This window comes from Scardinius erythrophthalmus (genome assembly GCF_964197995.2).
Source record: "Scardinius erythrophthalmus genome assembly, chromosome: 10".
Lineage (NCBI taxonomy): Eukaryota > Metazoa > Chordata > Actinopteri > Cypriniformes > Leuciscidae > Scardinius > Scardinius erythrophthalmus.
The window spans coordinates 24,518,894-24,545,791 of NC_138230.1; the positions used below are offsets into that span (position 1 = coordinate 24,518,894).

The 26,898-nt window shown below is 39.6% G+C and overlaps 1 protein-coding gene across 1 annotated transcript; it reads right to left on the bottom strand.

The window, feature by feature from the left end:
- Positions 1 to 17,314: 17,314 nt before the first annotated feature.
- nr1d2b (nuclear receptor subfamily 1, group D, member 2b) lies at positions 17,315 to 24,990 on the bottom strand. Its single transcript, XM_081375842.1, has 8 exons — positions 24,445 to 24,990; positions 22,883 to 23,098; positions 21,770 to 21,858; positions 21,108 to 21,252; positions 19,188 to 19,852; positions 18,900 to 19,085; positions 18,557 to 18,767; positions 17,315 to 18,235 (listed from the first exon to the last, which is right to left on the bottom strand). Exons 1-8 carry the CDS (start codon positions 24,461 to 24,463, stop codon positions 18,039 to 18,041), a joined length of 1,728 nt encoding a protein of 575 aa, XP_081231968.1. The 5' UTR covers positions 24,464 to 24,990; the 3' UTR covers positions 17,315 to 18,038.
- Between the last annotated feature and the right edge of the window lie 1,908 nt (positions 24,991 to 26,898).

Here is a 26,898-nt window from a genome sequence, read left to right on the forward strand (position 1 = left end):
TTATTGACAGAGTGAAGGGGACATAGTGTGGTGTCCACTGTGCTAAACTTTCCCTCACAAAGTGTCCCCTGATTTTTAAGTGGGAGGAAAACACACATCACCTGAACACATGAACTGGGCAGTCTCAAGTGCAGGCAGAAAAATAATATCCGCGGAGAGAGATACTCTCTCTGTAACGGATTTATTTAATTTGTTTGTTTTAAAGTGTTATTTAGTTATGTGTGTGTATTGTGTTGGGGAACACAGGGGCCGAAGCCTTCCACACACAACGTCCACTAAAAACACATGAGCTGGGCAGCCACAACTGAGCTGTGTGAGCCCAGCTGGTTGATTTGTGAGGCAATGGCGCCCTCTTGTGGACAGACTCAGGGCGACATGCATGGGATCAGAGAGATTTGCTCTCTATGTTGGCAGATATATAAATCTGCAAGAATTCATTTGATTCGTTTGTTAAATGTGTTGTTTAGTAATGTGTGTGTTTTGTGTTGGGAAAACACTCGGGCCGAAGCCTTTAATAACTGGGTGAGGGGAACCAAGTGCGTGCGGTGTGGTTACACTGCTTATGTACTTTCCTCACGACAGCATCACTAAACACACGGGCTGGGCAGCCACGAGACGGGATTAACCGACCGTCCGCGGGAGACCCTGTGTCTTTTGGACAGGGGTTCCGGGACCGGGAGAGAATCCGGAGGGCTCGTGGCCCGTGAAAGCGGGCTCGATACTCCCAACGGTCGAACAACAGGCAGGCCGCTTGCGTTCGGGGCCGCCTTCCTAGGAAGGCATAAATTGAAAGCCTCAACACGTAGTCGTAACACATAAAGGCCCGTGAGACCGTGTTAACAGCCGTGCTTATGAGCTTCGCGAACGCTGGAAAAAAAAACGTTTTTAAGAGTTGTTTCCTCCTCTGGGGCTGGCCACACAATGTTGAGACGAACGGCCGCTCGCTCACAACTTCAGGAGGATGTAACGTTACTGAGGCAAAGCCGCGTGAGCGCTAGCCTAGTGAACGTTAAAAGGACCGCGTCATCCCCGTCATCGGAACCGGCCGGTTCGTCAACGAGAGTGAGGTTTTCCTGCGAAGATGTCCTCATCAGGGAATGCGGATTGGGCTGATGTCAGCTCAAATATTTTATTTTAGAGAGGTGGAGTCCCCCGGTAGCGCGTCATCATCACCGTGTCCTCCATCCGAGTCAGAAAGGCCGGGCACGGCGCGCTGGGTCGTGCAACTAAAAGCCGGCTTTGTAAAAGCTAACGTTACATGGACAGCAATTACATTTATTCTCTGGAAGCCGGGCTAAATAAGCAAGCACTGTTGCTGTATTCCCAGCATGGGCTAGACCCGCAGTCACTACTCAGATCCTAAATACAGACATGGTCTATAATCATAAATACCAGGATATGTTCATAAAACTATAATTTCCAATTCCTTTTATAATAAACTAAGAAAGATAGTTAATCCATTATTTTCACTACCCCCATTATAGACCCTTTAGGTTCAAAACACAATGGTTGTCAAACTGAAAATAAACAACAAAATAAAAACCTAATAATAATAAATAATAATTAAGACCCATAATAATCCATCTAAGTACTTTAAGTTTCTACTGAATTCATCCTTCAGTTTACAGTCACAGCATGTAACATCTTGTACTTTTTTTTTTCAAAAATAGAAATAAAATAAAACAAACTCACATCATAATTTCAATCATTATTTTACCACTAAAATATAGAATTGTTCCCCATTCTGCTTAATAAAACTTTTGTTCATCTCTTATTGTTTTATCATGTTAATACCTGTTAATCATACTCAATGCCTTATTACTTTTTATCTGAAACTCACTTTTCATACCATTTCAACTTAATTTGACTGAACAGGCGTTCATAAATAGTTCCATAAATTCTATCAGAAATTTTAATTTCATAACATACATTTTTCTACTATATTTCTTCTCATCTTTCTCTATTTCCATACATGCCTCATCTAGCCAGTACATAATTGTTTTCTTACAATCCCCACATACACGTCTCATACAACAACCTTTTTGATTTTCACTTCCCTCTTCCATCGTGTCTCTCACTGCTGTCAGCCTAGTGACACTTAAAGTTCCCTCTTTAGGGAAATCTATTTTATTAATTCTTCAATTCCCTTGTTTTTATAACATTAATTGTATCTGTAGTTTTCATTATAACTACTTCTCACAATATTCCTCTATCAAATGGTTAGTCTGAAAATCCATAAAATATTATCAGTATTGTCTCAGTCTCGCTTATATTTACTGTTTTTCACAAACCAAAAAATTATGTTATTCGAATCTCAACCCTTAAGACAGCCATATAGCTGCTTTCTCCTTCAACCTTTTATTACATACATTGTAGTTCACTCAGACATCTAATGTTATACATCCATTTATTGGATTAAGAAATAAAACTTTTTTTTTTTTTTTAGAAGTTATATCCACTCCTCCTCTGTTCGCCCACCGGCCTTTCATAAAAATGAGGGATCCCTCTCTGGATAATTTGGATAGTGACTTTGCCAATGTGTCACTTCGTCTCTCTGCCATCAAGTCTTAATTTTACGTTTACCATTATGATCCCATACCTAGGTGTCTCATTTAAATTTAGACCCTCTGTTGAATTTAGACAAGAGTTTTTACCCAAAATGGATGACAATCTTCAACTTCACAATTCCAATTTACATAAATACTAATCCAGAGAGTAATTCAGATCAGAACATTCAGAAGATTCAGAACATCATAAATGACAAAATAATTACCAGTAACAGACAGAGCTGGAAAACCAATCCAATTAAAGCTCGTCCAATGTTCTGTATCGTCTTTTCATCAGATTGACTCAGAATTATCAGCTTCTTTAAAGTTTGTCGTTTCACTTAACCCATCTGTAATGATAAAACACTCATTCCAGAGGTTAATGACAAAATATTCACAAAATCAGGAAATAATAGTACCACAAACTAACACATACAAGACATGAAGTGCAGTCACCATCACACGCACTCCTTCTAGACACACACATATGTTAAATGCTCATTTTCAATGTTCATTTTTTATATTAATTACTCTAAAAATATTTACTTCACATTTTTCTTTCGATTTTACCTAATTTTACATAGTCTCTTTGCCAGTTTCAAAGCATCTCTGTTCATTACTCACTTGATTTTAGAAAAGTCAGCTGGGTTGTTTTGGTTCATTATCATTATTTTGCTTCAGCTTGCTTTAGCAGGCTGATAACAGAAAGACAGACAGAGCACCATCCCTGCCTCCATTCAGAGTCTCTCTCACTATACACAAATAATCTTTTCAACAGCCTCTTAAGACTGTAACTTAGACAAAATGTAATAATAAATTAATTTTAATAACCTTTGACCATTCACCTTTGTTATCCAGGCTTTTTCTTGAATCTACAAAAGCTGTCTTCATCTTTAGCCACCACCATGGCTAATGACCTTCAGGAGTTAAAACTATCTTATTGACATATTAGTTCAAAATCAACACTATCTCTGCATTTTCCTTGCCAACCAGCAATACAACCAGCATCATGTTCCTGATATAAATTAAGTTTTGTTACTGTCTCCACAACAAATAATGACAATCACCTCACGGTCTCAGCTGACTCTTGAAAGCCCATTCCCATCAGCTCTTTATCTATAATCTTCATCAGGGTGTTGTCCCCTGGCATGGTTGCAAACACTTGTCATAATGAAAAACAAGCCATACAATGAATGCGGTTTCTTGCAAGTGGTATATAGAGGAACTCACATTTTCTGGGTCAGACTGCCGTAACTCCTCACAGCTCATCTCCCCTCTCAATGTTCTGCTGATGCTGCTGGCCTCACAGTCACCGCTCAACTCTAATACCTTTCTCACATAAAACACCTCCCTTCAGGAGATGGCCAGTGTCGGCGTGACCCCCTGCCTTAGGTTGACCTCTGGCCAAAGGTTCTTACCCGTCTTTGAGTAGTCACTTCGTGCACACTGGTAACCGCTCTTTCCCATCACAAAATCAGTTTTCTTCAACAGACTCAGTTGTTTTCTGGGGCTTAGGGAAGGCACATTCAAGAGTCACCAGAGCCATTCGGACTGCCTAATAGTGTTAACACAGGGAGACAGGTTACTAACAGCAGTATTTTATCACTAAAATCTTTTAAACATCTTCAAATCAGCAAAATCGCAATACTGAGCTTATACTCGGTGAATTTAGATCAACTGTCCATTCAGTGTACATCCACGTCTGTAGCCGGAGCCATCAGCCCGTTTCATGGTGGAGACTAAAATCAGACAAAGAAGTTACTGGCCCTGAATTAAACTACTCAAAAACATCACTTCTATTGTTTAAGACTTCTTGAAAGTCATTTGGTTTTACTTTTAAAACCTTTACAAATTTCCCTTAAAATGTATGAAATCTGAACTGCCTGTGGCATGATTTCTTTTAACATCTCCATGTCTATGGTTTTCCAACTGAAACACTGTGCTTCACTATAAATAGCTTATTATCACTTAAGACACAGGCTCAGATAACAGCTTCTAGCTGACATTGAATGAGAGAGAGACTCTAAGGCATTCAGGACTGGTACACTGCACTCTAATAAACTTCTAAAATCAAACTTTATCTACCATCTTTTAACTCTAGCCCAGCGTAAGGCATCTTTGCCAGAATTCACATGTATTTTCAAACAACCATATTTTATATTTGTCTTTTGCCCACATCAGGGAATTTAGACATTACATTACAAATGTCCACTCAGATTTTGTCTCTGGCTGTTTCAGCCACAGCACAAGCTTATCTTCTGAAAACAAAACATCAGCTCTTAGTTCTTTCATGGTCAACCTCCACGTCTTTCTACACATTTTACATTTAGCAACTGTTAATCCAGTAATACTGCTTATTTGATGACATTTCATCTCAATTTTAGTTGTCAAGTTCTAATTACTTCAATGTTTTTTTCTAGCAGTTTATCAATCTGCAATTAAGATTCACACTAACTTTGAGTAAAGCACTCTCCGCTTGTGATGCATTTTTTTTGAAGTTATCATTGTAAATCATTTATGTGACTAGTCTCTCAATGTAATCTAAACTTTTTCTAAGTGTTTCATTAACACACAATCATCCCTTTAGTTACTTTTATGTATTTTGCAACTCATATTTTTAACCATTATCTGTAATTTTACATCAAACTGTATTCATCAATTCACTTATGAAAAATATTATTATAGATCTTTCCTTCAAAAGGATTCCCTTAAGTCTTTTGGCCTTGTTTTAATTTTATCTCTTATTCTTTCTTAGACGAAAACTTTGATATCGTCATTTAAACACTGATCTACTCTCAAACCCAGATTAATACCAGAAATTTTTGTTAATTTCACATTTTTATCACCTTCTGAGTGGCCATTTACAATTACGGGCAAAATGGCCCAGTTGACCACTATTAAAACACTCTCTGTCATCTGGTGGGTTGATGTGTCAGCTTCAACTACATCAACAGACACCTTGCCTATAGTTTGATCCCTGTGAGCTTGCAAACGGCTCCAACTTACTGCACACCCTTGAAGCAGTGTGTCCCAATCAGGAATGCAAACAGAGCCACTGATAAGCAGTATTCTATTATTTTACAGTCCACCAGTGCAATAGCCAAATCATAATCTTCATCATTATCATTGGCAGCACATTAATTTTCATAAGCTGCACGGAAAATCACTCAACATATTCTAAAGGGTTTTCACAATGTTTCTGTTAAACTTGAATCACATTTGTCCACGGAAATGATCCCAGACCCATAATTACATTTACTTGCTTTTTGTAATCATCGTAAGCAATACAAGGCTAAAAATTCAAGTTGTTGTTTAAATTTCCAAACAGAATCAAAACCTGACTCCCCATTTTCTTATTAATTTCACATTTCTTTGAAGTCAGAGCTTCAGAGCACAGCTGCTTACAGCGTTTGCTCTCTTCTGTCTCACTATTTGTTTCAGGACTGTTCAGGTTATTGATCAAGTTACTCAATTTGTCTGCCATATCTTAATCACAGTTCAAAACTCACCTGTTGCAGAAATGGAGGCGGCGATCTTTGAACAACACAGCTTGGCTTCTGCATGATGAAACTGCAAAGTATACTCCAACATGACAGTTACATATACTGGTCCACGCCAATTTGGGTCACAACTTTTATTTTTCTCTTGGGATCATTCCTGATGCATCCCTGGCAAACAACCCTATTTTGTTAGTATCCCTAACTGCCTAATTCACTAAATTCGGGGATCCCCTATCTGAGATGGAAGAGATGGAGTAGGTTTGCGGCGCCCTGGACCTTCAATCCAGGGACGTACCCTGCTGGGGTGTTGCTACACCAACAATGCCCATCGGGGCCCCCCCAGAGCACGCTTCGCATGCGCTGTCTGCTCTTGTTAACTTTAAACAATGCTATCAGCGACTTCTTATACTTTTAACTAAGTATAATTAATCTTCACTCTCCTCATCGGAGTGAAGCTCTTCACTCTCCTCGTCGGAGTGAAGCTCTTCCGTTCCCCTTCACAATCTCTTCCATTCAGACAGCACTACCACATAATAAAATCTTTCTACCTTGTTTGCTGATTTGCCAGGGGTGTCACCAAGAACAATTGCCCGCCGCATCCTCCACCAAACTGTTAGGGGTAAACAGTATAAGACCCATGGACCAAATGTTTGAAAGAAGACCCGGAGTCAGAATTATAAAAAATTGAAGAAAAGTTTTACTGAAGATAGTTTGCAGTTTCATCAGCAGAAGTTCAGCTTCAAGACTCACACAGGAGTTCGTAGGCCGCCCCCCTTACAGTTACAAAGATCACAGCAGTTATACCATTTCCAAGGTCTAAGCTACGTCATTGAATGATTCTGATTGGCTAAGAAATTGATAAACATAGTAATTTTCCACACATATACAGATAGACAGAAGCATATCTCCATAGATTATGCCGCTGACACTCAGACCCTGAAGTCAGGCACGTCGTGACCTTCCAGGTCGCAGATTTTTGGGTGGCTGGGTGCCAGCATGTCTCGAACAACAACTCTGTCAAACTCCAATAATGCCAGTGGTTCCTTAACCTGTAAGCAAGAAGACTAACACACACACCCAACACACATCTTTTCCAAGGTTGAATATGGCCAGGCTCTAACTATAAACAGGAGTCTTGTCTCAAAACATCAAGATAACAAGTTCTTTCTCTCAGGACAGGACAATTTATTCTAAATGGAAAGTATAGGCTTTAAATGACAAATGGTCCCTTAAACTATAGACTTTAATGACCCCTATGTGTTTTAACATGTTGAAGACCTTTCTCAAACACAAAACCAGTCCCTATTTCATTTCTGGAAGCTGGGATAAATAGGCAAGCACTGTTACTGCATTCAAATATCAAATACAGACATTAAAGAATATATGAAAAGAACATTTCCGCAATCACACTGGTAACATCTATAACAAAGTAAAATCTCCAGAGAAGTCATTCAACTAATTTGATATTTATAAGGAAAAGTATTGATTAATACCTTGATTATAATCACTCATTACATATACATTGAAGTAGCAGTGGATTCCAATCCACCCCCTTCAGGAGGATGTTGTGATCAACGGTGTCGAAAGCAGCACTAAGATCCAGTAATATCAAGATGGCATTATCACCTGAATCTAGTGTGAGAAACAAATCATTAGTTACTTTGAGTAAAGCTGATTCAGTGCTATGAAATGATCTAAAACCTGACTGGAAAGGTTCTAGTATGTTATGGGTGGTCAAAAAGGGAAGCAGCTGTGACAAAACAGCTTTTTCCAAAATTTTAGAAATAAAAGGAAGCTTAGAAATGGGACTGTAGTTATTTAGACATTTACCATCAAGATTGTGTTTTTAAGCAGGGGTTGGAGAATCGCATGCTTAAAACATGTAGGGACAGTGCCAGATGCAAGACATGAATTTAAAATGACCTGAATGGACGGGCCAACTACATCAAAAACATCCTTTATAATAAAAGATGGAATAGAATCACAAGATGAAGTAGTAAGTTTCATATGTGAAACTAAATTTCTCAATTCAGTGAGAGAGATGGGCTGAAATTGGTTAAAAATAGCTAATGCACCAGAGCAACCAGGCGGAGTAACACAGAGCACTAATCTGTTTATTTTTAAGTTACACATTTGGTAGTCTAGTATTATTTTATACAGAAATAAATTATTTATAATTCAGTTGAGAATAAAGTTAATTAAAATTTTAAGGAAACAAATATATTGATCTGAAATATAGCAAATTAATTTTAAATTCATTCAGGTACAATTACCAAACATATCTCTAGGTCTTTTGAATAAAGGGTGGCAGCCTTTCATTATCAACTGTTGTTGTGGACTATATACTGGAGAAGTATTTGTTCTCCATTTGAGTGAGATGTTTTTATGTGGCTAGTTGAGCAAAGTGCTTCCATATATTTTATTATTATTATTATTAGTTCAAGAATAAAATAAAAATATCGGATTGATATCGGTATCGGCAAATAGCCAAAGCTGTGGCATCGGTATCGGAAGTGAAAAACTGGTATCGGGACATCCCTAATTTTAAGATATGTCAGTGTAAGTTGTTTTCAGTTAAAACAGCTCAATAATGCATTTTAGTCTGGGACTAGTCTTAAACCTTGTCTGTAAAACCGGGGGTAAATGTTTTGGGCTACAGCAGAACAAAACGTGGCAATCATGTTATTCAGCATGATTTGAGAATGTTACAAGAGCATGTGCTTCAATGAAATACTTTATTTTTATTTTTTTGTGCGTGTGTTTGTTTTTACAAAATGAATACATTTATTCAGCAAATACACATTCAGTTTGTGACATTAGATATTAATGGCTCCTGAAAATTCAGCTTTGCCATCACAGGAATTAAATTACATTTTATTATATTAAAAAGTTATTTTATACTGTTAAGTCCTACTTTTTTAAGTAAAAATAAAATAAAATACTGTGTTGCTTTTTGGCTGCTTTTTTTGGTTTTAAGTTGATAGATTGCTGTCAGTCTAAATTATTGTGATGAACGCTGGGGATTTGTCTTCCTGGTTTGGTTCGGCCCATCTGAAACTTTCTGCAGCGCATTTCATTGATGGCCTGAAGGAAGAGATAATTGATCTCACCTGGAGTGAGGAGATTTAAGGAGAGTGAGAGAAGCGGAATGAGGGCAGCACGGGACTGGCTTGTCGCGCTCGGGAAAGAAATGGGGACGTTTTGTGTTGCTCGAGACCGTTAGGGTTTGTCCGGCAACGAAGATAGCTAGCTAGACCGACCTGTGTAGTTAGATAATAGTGGGGCTGGGGTGTAGGAGCGCTGGCTACATGTTCCAGGAACGGTTAAGAGCCGTGCTGTCCAAAGAGACCTCGTAAAGCCCAAAGACACTTTATACGTTTATAGGACTAATTCAGGCCAGAACCAGTGATTAATTGCCGTGACTGTGAGGACGGGAACAACGCTGAGGAGAGCGCGTGCTGTGGTGGACTGCCTGGCACGGCTGATTCCTTCCCTAGACCCCGGGTCGGGGTCTTGTGTCATGGAAACGGGGAAGTGTTTTATATTTTAATTACCATTGTGAGCATGTATGAGTGAGTGTGTATGTTGTATTTTAAGATTGTGAGGTTTACGGCCATTATAATTTGTGTATGCTGGACTAGGGACGTGCTGATTTTCCACTTTAAAAACCTGATTGCTGTGTGATCACGATTTATATTGTGCTGTGCTGGTCTGAGGTTAACCACTAGAGTGCAGTGGAGTGACGTGTTTGGAGTTTCACTTGTGTATCGCCGTTTGTCCTAGTGAGCGTACTGAGTTGATGTTTGATGAACTAAATGCTGTTTCATATAATGACTACTTTTCTAAATTGAACATTGTCAATAAAGTAAAATTTTCCATTAAAGCCTGTGGTGTGGTGTACCCTCTGTCCTCCATTGAAATCTAATTAAACCTCTTAAAACAAACCCCAGCTTAGAGGTTTATTACACTGGTGGCAGCGGTGGGATAAAAAAAAAAAAAAAAAAAAAAAAAAAATGGAGGAAGAGGGTGCAAATGTCTGTGTCCCAATCAGGAGCAAGCTCAGTAGTTTCAAACGGTGATATGATAGCTGCTAACTCCAATGTAATTCCAGTGTCTCGCCCCCTTTTTATGCCAGAAACGTTTACAGGGGTGGGAAGGGAATGGTCTGACTGGTCTGAACAATTTGAGATGGCGGCGCAAGTAAATGGGTGGAATGATGACCTTAAGTTAAAGTTTATGTCTCTATTATTTTCGGGTCGAGCAAGAGATATTTATGGCGGACTTCCTAATGAGGCAAAGAATAATTATGTTCTTTTAAAAGGTGCGATGGGTAAGTGTTTAGAGCCTTGTGAGAGTGCAGACTGGAATCGGGTAAGCTTTTCTTCCCGACGTCGGCTCCATAATGAGACTGCTCGTGAGTTTGGCAACGCATTAAGACGCCTGATTTATAAAGCTTACCCCTCTGCTGATGGTGCTACACAAGATTTACTGGCTCGTGACCACTTTGTTGCACATGTAGGTAGTGGGGAGATGCGTATACATTTGCGCAGTGCAAAACCTGCAACTTTGGAAGGTGCAATTAATTTAGCGTCTGAATTAGAGCTTATTCGTAACTTAGAACATACACAATGTTCAGATTCTAAAGTTCGTGGTCTGAGTGTTCAGAATTCATCTGATAATAAGGTTGAAGTTTTATTGGGCATTGTGGAGGAGTTGCGTCAGGAGGTTAAGGCTTTACAAGTTACTGTAAAGGAAATACAGGTCAAGTCTGCACGCACTACTCCTCTGGGAAATACAGCCGAGCCACAAGACCGTTTTCGGGCCGAGGCATGTTGGGAATGTGGTTGTACTAGACACCTACGCAGAAATTGCCCTTATTTGCAGGGAAACTAGAGGGGGTGGGTACAATAGGCCAAATGCCCGCCCCCACAGTTGTGCCTGATAAATTGGCCTCAGTTTCTGCAACCGGTGCTGGAGTTTTTCTGACTGGTAAAATAGGTGGGTGTGAAACGCGTTTATTGATTGATACAGGAGCACAGGTTTCTATTGTACCCAAGCAGTTTTGGCTAAATGTAACTAATGGGGGGTCCTGTTTAGATGGATATCAGGGTAGAGTAGCCGTGGCAAATGGTGGGGAAATGACAATTTTGGGTCGGTGGCAGACTGTATGTCAGTTTGATTCCTTGGCTGTTATCGCTGAGTTTTTGGTGGCTGATGTTACTCCCCAAGAATTACTGTTGGGTACAGACTTTCTTGTTAAATTTGGGGCAGTTATTGATCTGGGTGAAAAATGTTGTCGGTTAATGGGTAAGAAGCTCCCCCTGTTTAGTGAAGATTGTAGTGGACATCCTAAGGTAGTTAGGGTGCAAGCAGATATTATGATCCCTCCTCGTACTGAGGTTATTGTTCCTGGTAAAGTAGAAGGACTCCTTCCACAACATTATGAGGGTATGTTGGAGCCTTTCTCCATTATGCTCCCAACATGTGACGTTACGGTAGCTCGAGTGGTTTGTAAGGTTGATGAAGGGGTTGTGCCAGTGAGAGTTATTAATGTGTCAGAAGATAATTGTGTTTTAAAGCAGAATATGAAGATTGGTACTTTCTTTTCTGATATAGAGGTAGGGGATAGTGCATTTGCTACCAAAGATACTGAGCCAAATTACTCCCCTCCTTTGAGTGTGGACTATTTAGTGTCACATTTTGGGTTGAAGGATCGGGGGTTTAATTTTAGTCAGATCCGGGAAATTGAGGAGTTACTACATCGTAATGCGTCTGTATTCAGTAAGGGGGATGATGATTTGGGGAGAACTCATCTTGCCCTGCATAAAATAGATACTGGCTCTGCACAGCCTGTTAAACTACCTCCTCGGCGAGTACCTTTGCACCTCCAGCAGGAGGTTGTTGAGCAGATTAAACAGATGCAAGATAATGACATTATTCGTCCATCATGTAGTCCGTGGGCAGCGCCTGTGGTTTTGGTAAAAAAAAAAGATGGTAGTCTTCGTTTTTGCGTAGATTATCGTAAACTAAATGATGTAACAAGGAAGGATGCATATCCTCTACCTAGAATTGACGATGCTCTCGATAGTTTGACAAATGCCTGTTGGTTTTCTACTTTAGACTTGGCGAGTGGCTACTGGCAGGTGGAGGTTGACCCTCAGGATAGACCTAAGACTGCATTTATTTCTCGTCAGGGTTTATTTGAATTTAACGTTTTAAGTTTTGGGTTATGTAACTCTCCGAGTACCTTTCAACGCCTAATGGATGTTGTTTTGGCTGACCTGCAGTGGACCACTTGTTTAGTGTACCTAGATGACATTATTGTGTTTGGGCGAACTTTTCAGGAGCATCTTCAGAGATTAAATGAGGTTCTTTTGAAACTTCGTCAGGCTAATCTTAAGGTTAAACCTTCCAAGTGTAACCTTTTTTCTTCCCAAGTGCAATACTTGGGTCATGTTATATCTTCTGAGGGAGTAATGGCTGATCCATCAAAGGTAGAAGCAGTACGGACTTGGCCTACGCCAAAAACCCAGACGGAGGTGAGAAGTTTTGTAGGATTAGCCTCCTATTATAGAAGATTTATTAAAGGTTTTGCTGAAATTGCTCGCCCTTTACATCAGCTCACCGAAAAGGGAAAAAGATTTGTTTGGGGGGAGGAGTGTCAAGAGTCCTTTCAGCGATTAAAAGCAAGTCTTATTAGTGCGCCCTTTTTGGCCTATCCAGACCCTAAAAAGCCATTTATTTTAGACACTGACGCCAGTGATGTGGGAATCGGGGCTGTATTGTCCCAAGAGGATGGGGGTTTGGAGCGGGTGGTGGCATATGCTAGTAGGGCCTTGACTAAACCAGAACGGAAGTATGCCACCACAAAGAAGGAGCTACTTAGTGTGGTGTCGTTTACAAAGCATTTTAAACATTACTTGCTGGGGAGGGAGTTTTTGTTGAGAACTGATCATAGTTCATTGCGGTGGTTGCATAACTTCAGTGGGTTGGAGGGACAGTTGGCCCGCTGGTTAGAGCAACTGGCTAACTTCCAATATAAGATCATTCATAGACCAGGGACGCAGCATGCAAATGCGGATGCTCTCTCAAGGCTTCCTGGATCTGGGAGTGGAGGTAACAGGGAGGGGGATGGAAATTGTTAGTCTGAGGTACAAGTTCGAGTAGTGAGTGAGGCTGATGGAGTGGAAGGTATCACACAAGAGAGGCAAGAAATCGAAGATGATTTGGTTAAGGCTCAGCAAGAGGATCCAAATATTCATTTGCTTATTTTGTTGAAAAATAGGTCAGGAAATGATTATAGAGAAGCGGAGCTAAACCCTGCCCTTGTTAAGTATTTACCAGTGTGGGACCAATTGCAGATCCAGAATCAGCGGTTGGTGAGAATACCTCCAATAAATTCTGACGCTGCTTCTGCAGTGCAGGTGGTTTTACCAAGAAGTCTGGTTCCAGGAGTCTTGTCCATGCTGCATAATACATCCACTGGGGGGCATTTGGGGATACACAAGTTACAAGCTAAGGTGAAGGATCGTTTTTATTGGCCTGGTTGGTTTGGGGATGTTAAAAAATGGTGTAGGGAGTGTCATGATTGTGCATCTAGAAAGGCTCATGGAAAGGCCCCTTGTGCTCCGCTTCAGATGTCTGTGGTATCCCGCCCATATGAACGTGTGGCTGTAGACATACTGGGTCCATTACCAGAGACTTTAAATAAGAATAAGTACATTTTAATCATTGGTGACTATTTTTCTAAATGGACCGGGGGGAGGGGATAGTGTGATGAACGCTGGGGATTTGTCTTCCTGGTTTGGTTCGGCCCATCTGAAACTTTCTGCAGCGCATTTCATTGATGGCCTGAAGGAAGAGATAATTGATCTCACCTGGAGTGAGGAGATTTAAGGAGAGTGAGAGAAGCGGAATGAGGGCAGCACGGGACTGGCTTGTCGCGCTCGGGAAAGAAATGGGGACGTTTTGTGTTGCTCGAGACCGTTAGGGTTTGTCCGGCAACGAAGATAGCTAGCTAGAACGACCTGTGTAGTTAGATAATAGTGGGGCTGGGGTGTAGGAGCGCTGGCTACATGTTCCAGGAACGGTTAAGAGCCGTGCTGTCCAAAGAGACCTCGTAAAGCCCAAAGACACTTTATACGTTTATAGGACTAATTCAGGCCAGAACCAGTGATTAATTGCCGTGACTGTGAGGACGGGAACAACGCTGAGGAGAGCGCGTGCTGTGGTGGACTGCCTGGCACGGCTGATTCCTTCCCTAGACCCCGGGTCGGGGTCTTGTGTCATGGAAACGGGGAAGTGTTTTATATTTTAATTACCATTGTGAGCATGTATGAGTGAGTGTGTATGTTGTATTTTAAGATTGTGAGGTTTACGGCCATTATAATTCGTGTATGCTGGACTAGGGACGTGCTGATTTTCCACTTTAAAAACCTGATTGCTGTGTGATCACGATTTATATTGTGCTGTGCTGGTCTGAGGTTAACCACTAGAGTGCAGTGGAGTGACGTGTTTGGAGTTTCACTTGTGTATCGCCGTTTGTCCTAGTGAGCGTACTGAGTTGATGTTTGATGAACTAAATGCTGTTTCATATAATGACTACTTTTCTAAATTGAACATTGTCAATAAAGTAAAATTTTCCATTAAAGCCTGTGGTGTGGTGTACCCTCTGTCCTCCATTGAAATCTAATTAAACCTCTTAAAACAAACCCCAGCTTAGAGGTTTATTACATTATTGTAAATATATTTGCCACTCTTGGAAGCTGTAGGGGGTGAGTCCCATTTATTTTGTAAATACTGTTATAGTATTATCTAATAATATTAGATAGGGAGATAGGGAAGTATTTTTATTTTTATTAGAAATATCTAATAAATGCAACCTTGGTGAGTGTTAGAGACTTCTTGCAAAAACATTTAAAAAAAATCTTTTGAACAGTATACTAGTGTATGTCTATCGATTAAGCTTAAATTGGTTTGACTTTACATTTGTGTCTACACATTTTTGTGACTTTAGCTTTCGATACAGTGGATCATGGGATTATCCTTGAATGTTTGAGTCAGCATTAGGGGGATTGTATTAAAGTGGTTTTCATCATATTTACAGGGGGGAACCTTTGTGGTGGAAATAGGGAGCTCTATTTCCTCCGATCGTCCCATCGTTTCTGGGGTCCCTCAAGGTTTGTGTCTCTGCCCTGTCTTGCTTTCCTTATATATGCTTCCTCTGGGATTAATATTTCAAAAGTATGGTGTAGCATACCATTGTTATGCAGATGATACCCAGTTGTATTTTCCTTTGAAATCTAAAGACATCTCAAAATGGTCAGTTTTGCTTGACTGTCTGGATGAAATGAAGCTGTGGATGGCATCAAGTTTCCTTCAGCTGAACGAGTCTAAATACAGAGTGGTGATTTTTGGTCCATCAAAGCTAGCCTATCAGCTTTCACTTCATTTGGGCCCTTTAGCCTCTAACATTAATACTCAGGTGATGTTCCAGTATCTCTCCGGTGCTGGTTTCTCTGCACTGGCTCCCTGTTGAGTATAGGGTACAATACAAGGTCCTTTTAATGGTTTACATGGGATTGCCCCTATATATCTCTAGTGCGTTACAGCATCATTTTGCTGCTAGACCCCTAAGATCCTCTCAGTTTTCTTTTAAACGTACCAAAATCTTGATTAAAAACTTAGGGAGATCATGCCTTTGCGGTAGCAGCACCGCATCTGTTTAAATCCTGTGATTCCATTGAGTGTTTTAAATCTAGGTTGAAGACCCATCTTATCTCTGCTGCTTTTTACTGTTCTTAGTTACATGTGGTTTATTTAGTGCTTTGTTTTGATTTATGGTGTGTTTGTGTATATGTTTTGTAAGGTACTCATGTTTATTTTAAACGTGCTTTAGAAATAAAATGATTGATTGATGGGTGCGAAAGAGATCAGCATTTATCTGTTTATTTTCTTAATTTATATATATATATATATATATATATATATATATATATATATATAGCTTACATTGCTTTCACAGAGGAAAAAAGACAGACTGGATTATGGCAACACAATGCTGACATTGATTGAGCCACAGGCTGAACAATGAGATGGGAACACCAACACCAAACATAACCGAAGATACTTCTTTAAATAACTATTCATCTACAGCAGCTTTGATATCAGATCCGACCCGAGAAGAGTTGATGCCTAGAGTTGACAGGGTAAGGGTCATTGCAGGTGTTCCTTTGTGGAGTTTTGAGCCATTTCCTGTTTCCCTTTCCTGTCTGGTCTAACGGTATGTGCTAAACATTATGTAGAGTATCTACTTACTGCAGCTGATCACACAGACACAATAATAATTCTACAAGAACTTTCACTGAAAAGACTTGCCTAAAAGAAAAAGAAAAAAACATTCATATAAGAGAAATTAACAGAATTACAAATATATAAAGTGGACCTCCCAAATCATCATTAAAAAAAATTCCTCATAAACATTCAGCCTGAACTTATCACCCATAAAGATGCATCAAATCGGAAGGTGTCAGTTGGGATGTGGCCTCAGCTATAATCTGACATTATGACATCACTGTGGACGGCTTTGTGTCCCATCAGTACCGAGAAGAGCATGCATTCTTATAGTGATAATACGCATATGTTCTACTCCTTTTGTCATCCAGCATCATTAAACATTGTGTCATTACTAAAAGCCCTACGAATCAAAACATTTACACATTATGCAGATCTAAATTCAGAAACATACTCTATGCAAGAACGCAAATGGTTGGCCAAGCCTGTGGTCTGGTTGAATATTGGAGATCACCTTCAAATGTCTGTGCCAATAAACCAGATGTGTTATTATTCAGGTAGCTATCTATAAACTTGTCAACAGTTGAACTAACTTTAACTTGCTCAGCAAGATTCTCTCCAAACTGTTGCTCCGCCATGGCTGACCTGAAAGCCAAAACCAGGGGCGTAATTTGTGGGGGGGTTGGGGGGGATATAACCCCCCCAATATTTAAATCTATGCATTACAACCCCCCCAATATTTATACCATGATCACATGAAAAATATGCAGACCCAAACTTCAACCCCCCCCAATGTTCAAACCAAATCTACGCCCTTGGCCAAAACTGACAAAAATAAGATAGTTTTTGTTATTGTCCGCTACAGTGTTGGCAAGCCACACATGGTTGGAACGTACAGTCTTTTACCATCCATAAAATTGAGCTTGCATAGCAATACTTGCTTCACATACTTGAGTAATTCAGGTCTAATGATATAGAGTGGCTTCCTTTGCACTTAACTACAATTTTTAAGACAGAAACAAAATACAAAAATAGATCTTTCCATTAAACATTCTTGTGTCTTTCTGCCAGAAAGCTCTTGTTAGCATCTTGTTCCACATTCTTCCATTTCATAGTTGGTGCTTTTTGTCTTTTCTTGACTTCAAATTATTGAAAGGGCATCAAACTGTACTGTGTAGTAGTTTCTCGTTTGTTTTAAACTTATGTGTTGGACTATCCCTTCATTACCCTTCCCCTTATTAACACACAGCTTTCATACGCCCACGAGATACCTTACTTCCTCTTTTCTGAAAGTATTAATAGACCAACAAGGAACAATCCAAAAACAGTGAACCTGTCACTTATTGCACAGGCAGTGTAAATCTAAAAACAAATTCAAGATGCCTCTGCGTCCACACAACCCCGTAATCATACAAACTCTTGTAAGCATCTACAACGAAACCCATCCAGTTTGTGTCTGTGGGTCGTGTGCATTAGCACAAACAGAGGCGTTTTACAGTATAATGACTTCTTAAGTATCTGCTCCCCACTCCCTCCATATTTACCCAGCAGTCCTCATGGGGAGCATGAAATGTCAGCTAAGTGGCTTTGAGTGAGAACAGGCCCCCCAATTGGCTTAGTGGGCCACAGAAATGGGCCTGGAGTCTCTAAAAGTGGATGGGAGGGGGCGTGGTCCACAGTTATGGGGATTGGTGGGTGGTCAGGTTTGGACCTTGAAGGCCAAGAGCTGCTCAGAGTGCATGTTGTTGAGGGAGCGCAGATCCGGAAGTTTGAGAAGCAGTTTAGTAAAGATGGCAATCTCGTTGGGGTGGTTCTTGGTGATCAATGTGCGCAGAGCTCGTATCAGAGTTTCCTGAAGTGCCTCAACTGAGTTGACGTTCTCAAGGCCGGAACGATCTATGGGGAACACAGCAGGGGAATTCATTTTACAAGTTTTTGTTGGAACGTTTATTCTTGTACTTTATAATCACCATGACCTTCCTGACGTCACTTCTTGTTACTAAGTGGTCTAAGTTTTGAGCTCAGTCAAGTTTCTTAATTTACAATTAAATGTAAGTGTGATCTAATTGTAACTTTATCTTGAAATCGTGATCCTTAATTGCAAATATTTAATTTAAACCTTAAACTCCCATTTCAATTTGTCATTTCAACATCTTAGATACAAAACTATAAAGTATATGGTCTGAAAACGGTGACACAACAAGAAGTGATAAATACCTGCAGACACCAGCACTACGGCCGTGAAGAGGCTCATTTCCTCCTCGCTGAGGTTAAGAGCTTGCAGCTTCTCTGTGAAGTCAAACATTGAGTTGAGGTGATCTCCAGCCCCCAAAGACCGCAGAGCATCCACGCTATACTTCCTGCCACTCAGAAATGTAACCGTCCGCTCCTTCACATCGAACAGGGATGTAAAGCGTACCACCAGCACCTACAGACCAAACAGGAAACCTCAGGTCTTTTTACAGTTCAAATGAAACTTGCTATAGGACTCTGTTATGTCACAATGATTTTTTTTATCAGATTAATTCAGCGCAGAGATTGTGTTGTGTTTTGTTCATACCTCAAAGGTGCCAGCCTTGAGCAGGCTGACCTGGTCATGTTGGGATAGATCTTTGAACCCTGGGATACGCTTTGCAAATTCCACCACCTCTCTGACAGCCGGGGTGAAGCTCATGGAGAACTCCTCCCAAATACTGTGACCCGACTTCTGAGGATCCACATAGGGTGATGTATTCATGGGGCAAACCTGTGAAATAGAATCATGAAATATATTTCATGAAAGAGTATTTGTATGGACTACAGAAATTTCGGTATTGTTATTTTGGTATTGGTACCCTGTGTAACTCACCAGGTGCATCCTGTTAACCCTTCCGAATGTTTGGACACCATAGCTGCCATTGGCATGAGTTTCATTGTCATTATGAGCTCTCGGAGAGAGGTTCTGCAGAGATGTTCCATCGGGGATGCTGTTAGGAAGTCTGACAGGACAGCTGCTCAGAGTACTGTAATGTCGGCTGGAGTCTTCAGTCCCCTGTGGAGCACAGCTCGACTGTGGCTTCTGTTCGCTCAATGAGGATGTATCGTTCTGGCGGTTCCAGACATCCTGGGTCTTCCCTGTGAAATAGCTGTAATTGTTAGGGGCTTCAGAAGGCACACTGCCCTGCTCCTGATTGTACATGAAGGTCTCCTGCTGTGCCCTAGTAACTGTGCCGATGGCCTCCTCCTCCCCACTGTCAGTAGCACTGAAGGAGTCTGAGCTTTGGCTCATATCCATGGTGATCAGCAGCTTGGGGTCAGGGCTGGTTTTTGATCGGTTGCTCCTGGGGGAGGTGGAGGAGGAACGAGAGGAATGGCCAGTGCTGTCCTCGGAATCTCCTTCGGTGGCTGAAATCTGGTTGCTAAGAGGCAGGGGCTGATTGCCGTGGCTGTTGCTCATCATGTTGTTCATTGCGTTCTGCATCTCGAGCAGCATGCGCTGCTTCTCTCGTTTGGGAATCCGGCCAAAACGCACAGCTGAAGAGCAGACAGTGTCAGTTCACAGACTTTAACAGACTGACACTTATACTTAGAGATAGACAGAGAGACAGATTATTAGGTTATTGATTATTATTGTTTTTATCATGTTATGTTTAGCAACAGTTCCTCTGACCCCTAACTGATGAAGTGTGTAGCTTTCAATTTCTTAAACAACATGTAGGAAGACATAGCATGGCCATATTCCAGGATGACAAAGTCAAGATTAACATGAAGAATCATTTTCACACATGAATTGGTACCTCTGAGTACAGACCTTAAAATCATTGAAAGTCTTTGGGATGTGCTGGAGTAGACTTTACATTGTCAATAGTTAAAAAAAAATTGGTTAAGATCTTGTAATGACATTGCAAGAGTCCAGCACTCTGTAAAGTCTCCTCCAGGACATCTCAAAGACTTTCAATGAATTTAAGGTCTGGACTAAAGGCCCGTTCACACCAAGGACGATAACTATAAAGATAACGATTAAGATAACTATACATGCGTCCACACCAACGACCGATAACGGTCTTTTTATTTTAAGCACGCGCGCGCCCGGATGATCCAGATCCATTTTAAATGCGCGAGACCTTTAAATTAGAGTGGATTCTGATTGGCTGTCAGTGTTTTATCGTTCGACAGCTGGAAAAAAATCGTTCTGAAGGTGATCCCAACGATATCGTTCCTCATATCGTGGTCATATTGTGGTGTGAACTCTGTTATTCTTTAATATGGAGAACGATTTTTAGAATTATATCTTTATCGTTATCTTTATAGTTATCGTCCTTGGTGTGAACGGGCCTTAAGAGGTGCCAATTCATGAGTGAAAATGATTCTTTATGCTCCCTTCCTAACTATTCTTTCACAATTTGAGCCTGATGAATCTTGGCTTTGTCATCCTGAAATATGGCCATGATACATAATCCTACATGGTTGTTTAAAAAATGTAAAGCTACACACTCCATCAGTCAGGGGTCAGAAGACCTGTTGCCAAACATATAACATGCTAGAAACATAATAATCACTGCAATAATGATACAATCATAGACTCTTAAGCATTTGCCTATTTAAATCCAAACAGCAAATTTTGGCAGGGCAGTGTATCATCTATCTATGTGCAAATAACATTTACTTTATATATTTCATTTATTTATTCATTTGTCCTTTAAGGTTTAAACCCTGAGGTCACATATGTCGTCGGCCTGTAACAGATTTTGTTGATTGGATCTAGGACACAATGTCAGCTGGAGCTCACCATCTCTGGACATGCCCACGAGCAAACATTTCTTAAAACGGCACTGCTGGCACCGGTTCCTGTTGATGCGCATAATGGCACAGCTTTCGTTCTTAAGGCACTTCTTATACTGAATGTTCTGCTGAATGCTCCTCCTGAAGAAACCCTACAGGTGGTAAAATGAAAGAGATAGAGAGAAATGTAAGGGTCACCGTGCCCACAGAGAGTAACAGGTGTCGAGCCTTGGAGTTGGTATGGAAAGCAGGTGTCCCTCTCAGGACTGATGACACTGTTCTGTCACAGAGCTTTGCTCTGATAGTTAAACAGGCTGCTGAGTAGAAGGCTTTCTGGTTATAAATAAAGCAAAGTGATATCTCCTTCAGGGAGATGCACAGGTAGATGTGACCCAGATAAGGCATGACAGCCATGCCACATCAACCCTATCTAAATCAACCACAGCGACACCAGGGACAATTTAACATGAAAACAGACACTATAAAACCGCCTTCAATGAGAAGTATGCAAAACCGAACACACATGAGAGTGAAAAATACAGATTTTCACACCCCTTCTGAGCTTTTGACTTAAAAATACTCTGTACTTCAGAAATAACAAATGAAACCTCTAATGCTTATACGTTTACACTGAAATGTGGCTGTAGACTCACACTAACATTTTCTCACCTTACATCCCTCACAAGCGTGAACGCCGTAGTGAAATCCTGATGCCACATCTCCACACACTTTACATAGCAGCACCAGACCGTTAATCTCTGCAGGAGCAGAAATACAGAGAGTCAGATGAAAAAGGCTCTGTGCTCAGTTTGGCTTTCTCCTTAGAACAACTGCTTTCAGTTTCCTCAAACAGCTAGAAGACCATTACTTCACGATGAAGCAAACAAGGGCAAATATAATGAATTGTGCAATGTTAAGTAACAAATATCAGATCATTACTGTCAATTATATAATTATTCTAGGTTTCACTTTATTTTGATGGTCCCTTTAACACATTCTGTTGACTATAAGTAACGTTGCCCCTTCATGTCTACTAACTCTCACTAAAGAGTTAGAAGAGAATTAATAGAATGGTAGGGTTAGGGTTAAATGTAGTTGCAAAGTTACTTATGGTCAGTAGAATGTCGGTTGTGGAGCATCACAATAAAGAGTCAGCATATATTAAGCAGTCAGTCTACTAATACTCTAATGAGAGTTTTGACATGTAGTTGCAAAGTTACTTATAGTCAAAAGAATGTTCAAAAGGGACCATCAAAATAAAGTGTTACCTTATTCTATTCTAACAATAACAATACTTTTTTTCTTTTTCAATTCCATGTTGATAACAGATAACAACTCTGAGAAAGCAAAGCATGTTAGTTAATTAATTAATTAATTAATAGTTCCTTAACTTTAAGACGACATATGTTGGATTCAATTTGTAACACTTAAGTTTAGGGTCCAATTATTACTATTAACTAATTGCTTATTGGCATGTATATTACTAGAATATTGGCTGCTGATTAGTACTTATAAAGCACATATTAATGCCTTATACTGCATGACCATATTCTACATTCCTTAATCCAACCCAATCCCTAAATTTAACAACTACCTTACTAACTATTAATAAGCAGTAATTAGGAGTTTATTGAGGTAAAAGTCATAGATAATAGTGAGAATTTGACCCTAATCTAAAGTGTGACTGATCATATTTAAATTAGTCTGTAAGAACATGTGATTGCAGCATAAAAACATTTCTGGTTCTCTTTAACTTCATTTTTATTTAGATCAGTCTCTCACTTGTAATGCCACTTTTGGTGGTGGAGGGTGATCGTGCCTTCCCTCCGCCGTGCCTCGGTGGGCGGGACTGAGAGGCCACAGGAAGGGCCTCGCCCTGTTGACCCTGCCCTGCGTGAGGCGGAGAGCATGACTGATAGCTGCTGTTGGAGGAGTCACTGAGGCATGACTCTGGACTGGAGGCAGAGCTCGAGGAGCTAATGTAAGCTATTACCCCACCTGGTGGATGACACACAGAAGAGCAACAAAAGACAACTTCAGTTAGGAAAATTTATTTTTCTAGCTTCATTTTAAAAAAGAAAATGTGGATCCTAATATGTGCATATATATTACGAAGCATATGAGTATGAGACATGGCCTAATGGTTGATTCTAGCTTTTACATCTATCTGTTGACAAATGTCTCTAAAATATAAGCATAGAGAGAGTATATGCAATCCATATAGGTGGCTATTTACTAATGAAGATACAAATATTTTCTTTGTCCTTGAGTTTTATTTTGAGCTGCAAGCGTTCCTTTTGTCAGAAAGCGTACCAGGCTTTGTGTGCTCTTTCTGTATGGGTTGACCTGATTTCTGCTGTCCCACTCTCAATGGTTAGGTAACACCATTACATAATACCTTTTAGGGTGTAGGCTTTACCGACAAACAACTCAACTCAAATTTAATACTTAGAACAAACAAACATAGTCTGTTTTCAAATTCTAATATGGTATTATATGTCAATACTTACATGTTCATACTAATTGCATGCTGGTGAGTCAAATTGTTTACATTATATTCAATATAAATAATTACATGCTAATAACCTCATCTCAGTATACTCTAATCTGAAACTCAAAGTAATGTCTGCTGAAATATATATTAATATATTATACTATTATATATATATATATATATATATATATATATATATATATATATAGTATATATTTATACTGTATATGGATAAATAAATAGTATATATGTAGCCTATACTATAAATTGATAAATAAATACTATATGTTTTTGTATACTAATATATATATAAAGAACAAAATGAACGGACGTCATCAGTATTGCAGTCTGAGCTTTTGGTCGACATGTTCTTAGCACCGCCCCCACGTGTACTCGGCATGTCTTGTTGGGAGTGTAAAAGCCAAAAAAGTGGGTCAGACCGCAGCCGCCTCACGTGTATCTGCAGCTGCAGAGGCATCCATCCTGCCATGCAAATTATGCAACACTGTACGTCATGACTTCTCTCGACCAATCAGAGCAGACGCAAAGGACGCGTAAACACAGATGCACATGGCTAGGCAGAGCGGTCCATGTGAGTTGGGAGACAGCAGTTCAATAGTAACCCACAATCTATGTCATAACAACACAAGCCTGACACTTTTAACCTACTTAGAGTTTTCATGCTGCAAATAAAGTAATAAAACCCCAATCAACACCTTAATGCACAATGCACATTCACAGCATCACGTGCAACTACATGCTTAGGTGTCATTTATTAAAATAAGAATGCACCGAAGGTATCACAGATTATTAAATTCATATTCAAAAAGTAAAAACATACTGATCTTACCAGCCTTTGTGGATTCCATTTCCTCCGACAGCTTTGAGCCCGAGTCACCTGTGTGGTAGTGCCGTTTTTACACGGTTTACAGCAACTATCTAGTCGCTGGGAGATTCTGTAACGTTAAACCGAGTCTCTCTCAAACGTTACCTATAGCATACACTACCTGAGAAACATTTCTAAATAAATAAGCAAGATAATCTGGATATATCAGCTCCGTGTTGCTTTGGGGACGAAAAAATCAGGTACCTCCTAGAAAACTAACGTTATAACTAAATAACGTTACATGTGTATTGTTTATAATAACTGGACTCTTCTAGACCGGACAGCCAAGAGACCAAATCCACACGATTTACGTCTAATAAAAAGAGACTATAATAGCTCGCTATGTCGACTCGAGTAGCTGTAGTTCAGAGTTGTGAATAAATCAAGGTTTAACGCAGAAAAAGGACGCATGTAGAATGATCGAGCGAAACTGATTGTCTCTATGCTGCCGCGTCTGCTGTCTTCACATCATGTGACCCACTTCACCGCTCCTCCTCCTGCTGCATGAGTGTCATTATAACCCACTGACACACTTTCACTGCTCCTGCAGGGGCCTCCTGTGCACTCTCACCCCACACCCAAAGTGCCCTGATGACCTCAGCAAACACAAAACATCAAACTGACATTTTGACAGTTAGTAGTCTTGTGCTGTGCACCCCAGAGCTGAGATCTACGCCCCTGAGGAAGCCGAAAACGTAATGAGGATTATATGCAGTCAGGGCATAAAGTATGAAAAGGCATTTGGTAGCCTATAATCCACACACACACACTTGCTTGTGCACAATGAGAATAGTATAAGTCAAAGTGGCAAAAAACTTTAACAGTTATTTTTAGATGCTTTTACATTAAATTTTCTCTCCAATTCTCATTACTACAAAATGGCATTTAAAGGTGGGTAGGCAATGTCAGAGAGGCAAGCAATAGCAAGCTAGCTTTAATAGCATAAGATCCTACTCTCCCTTCACAGCGCTTCCCAAAGCCACTCCTCCTCCAAACAACATGAACACTACACAGCAGATCTGCCGAGAGACGGTACTAGTAACACTAGTACTATACCGGAGTTCTATAACTACTATAATGGCCATAGTCATTATTTGCATATAATTTCAATAAGCTATATCAAATCTAAGAATAAATGGATCTGTAATGTTAGAATAGGTAATAATAAACATCAGAACACTACATTTTAATTCTAATGTAGGCCCTATGTGAAAATGTATTAGTTAATCGACAACCACAGAACAGCTATTGTGATTACAGATACAAAGTCGAAAGTGATCAATTTTCTATTGTTTTCTTTGTAAAATGAAAATAAATGTGTTCATCCTTGGATATTAGAATACAATAACTTACAAAAACATCGCCAATATGCATTTCAATGCATAGGTACAACCTTTATGGGCACATATGAAACGCATATGCCCCAAACTGGCCAATACAGTCATTCTGACCGTCACGGGAAAAGAATATGAAAATATAATATACTGCGAGAAAATGAACTGATTCAGCAAAAATATCATGCTGAAAAATTACAATGAAAATTGTATGCATACGGTCAGTATGACTGTTATGGCCATTCAAGAAATACTCAAAACACTTTTGTGTCTTGTAATTTTAATAAAATAACAATGATAGAATAACATATAGACACATTTAGGAAAAGTCAGGGTCCTATGTCAGGGACATGGGTTTTATTTCAACAAAGTTATTACATTGCAAAATGTTAAAAGTTTTCAGTGGGCAATTCCACAAACCTGGAACCTGGATCTTGAAGGTATAAGCAGTATTACTTTTTTTAAAAACATTTTTTAAAAGTAATTACTCGTGATTACGAGTATTTTAAAATGTAATATAATTTTAATTACAAGAACTTAATTTTCGGAATCTGATTGCGTAATTTAGATTACATGTTGCCTAATCAATGATAGTTTTCACTTAATGATCAAATAATTGACTTTATAGATATTTCACCTAACTAAGAGACTGGACATAAATGCAAAATAATAATAATGCACATCAAATTCCCTTTTTTATGCGTTTTGACCTATGACTTCTTACTTTTGATGTATGAACTGTAACACTTGGCATTTATAAGCTTTATATAATCATAAAAAAGAAAACTAAAATAAAAGACAGAAATGGTAAACTTTCTAAACTGTTATAAATGTGAGCCTAGATTTTAAAAAGGAGATTTATTATTATCACATTATTTATTAGGCCTATTATTACATTTGCATTTATAGCTAAATCAGTAATGTCCCTTTATCAAAGACACAACAGGCTCTAGAAACCTTTAAGAAACTGATGAGCGTGTGAGATAGTTCTCATACCAAACACTGCTAAGCTTTTCCATTCCATTTTAGGCTCTGACTACAGAGGTTAGGGGTCAAAGGATTATGACCTCCTGCTAAATGTTCA

Bases quoted from the DNA above. Each gene is read 5' to 3' on its own strand.
- nr1d2b (XM_081375842.1), bottom strand. The intron at 21,253-21,769 runs GTGAGAAAATGT...TACCACCTGTAG, and splicing joins ACGCTTGTGAGGGATGTAAG to GGTTTCTTCAGGAGGAGCAT. The intron at 19,086-19,187 runs GTGAGTTACACA...TCTATTTCACAG, and splicing joins GGGTTAACAGGATGCACCTG to GTTTGCCCCATGAATACATC.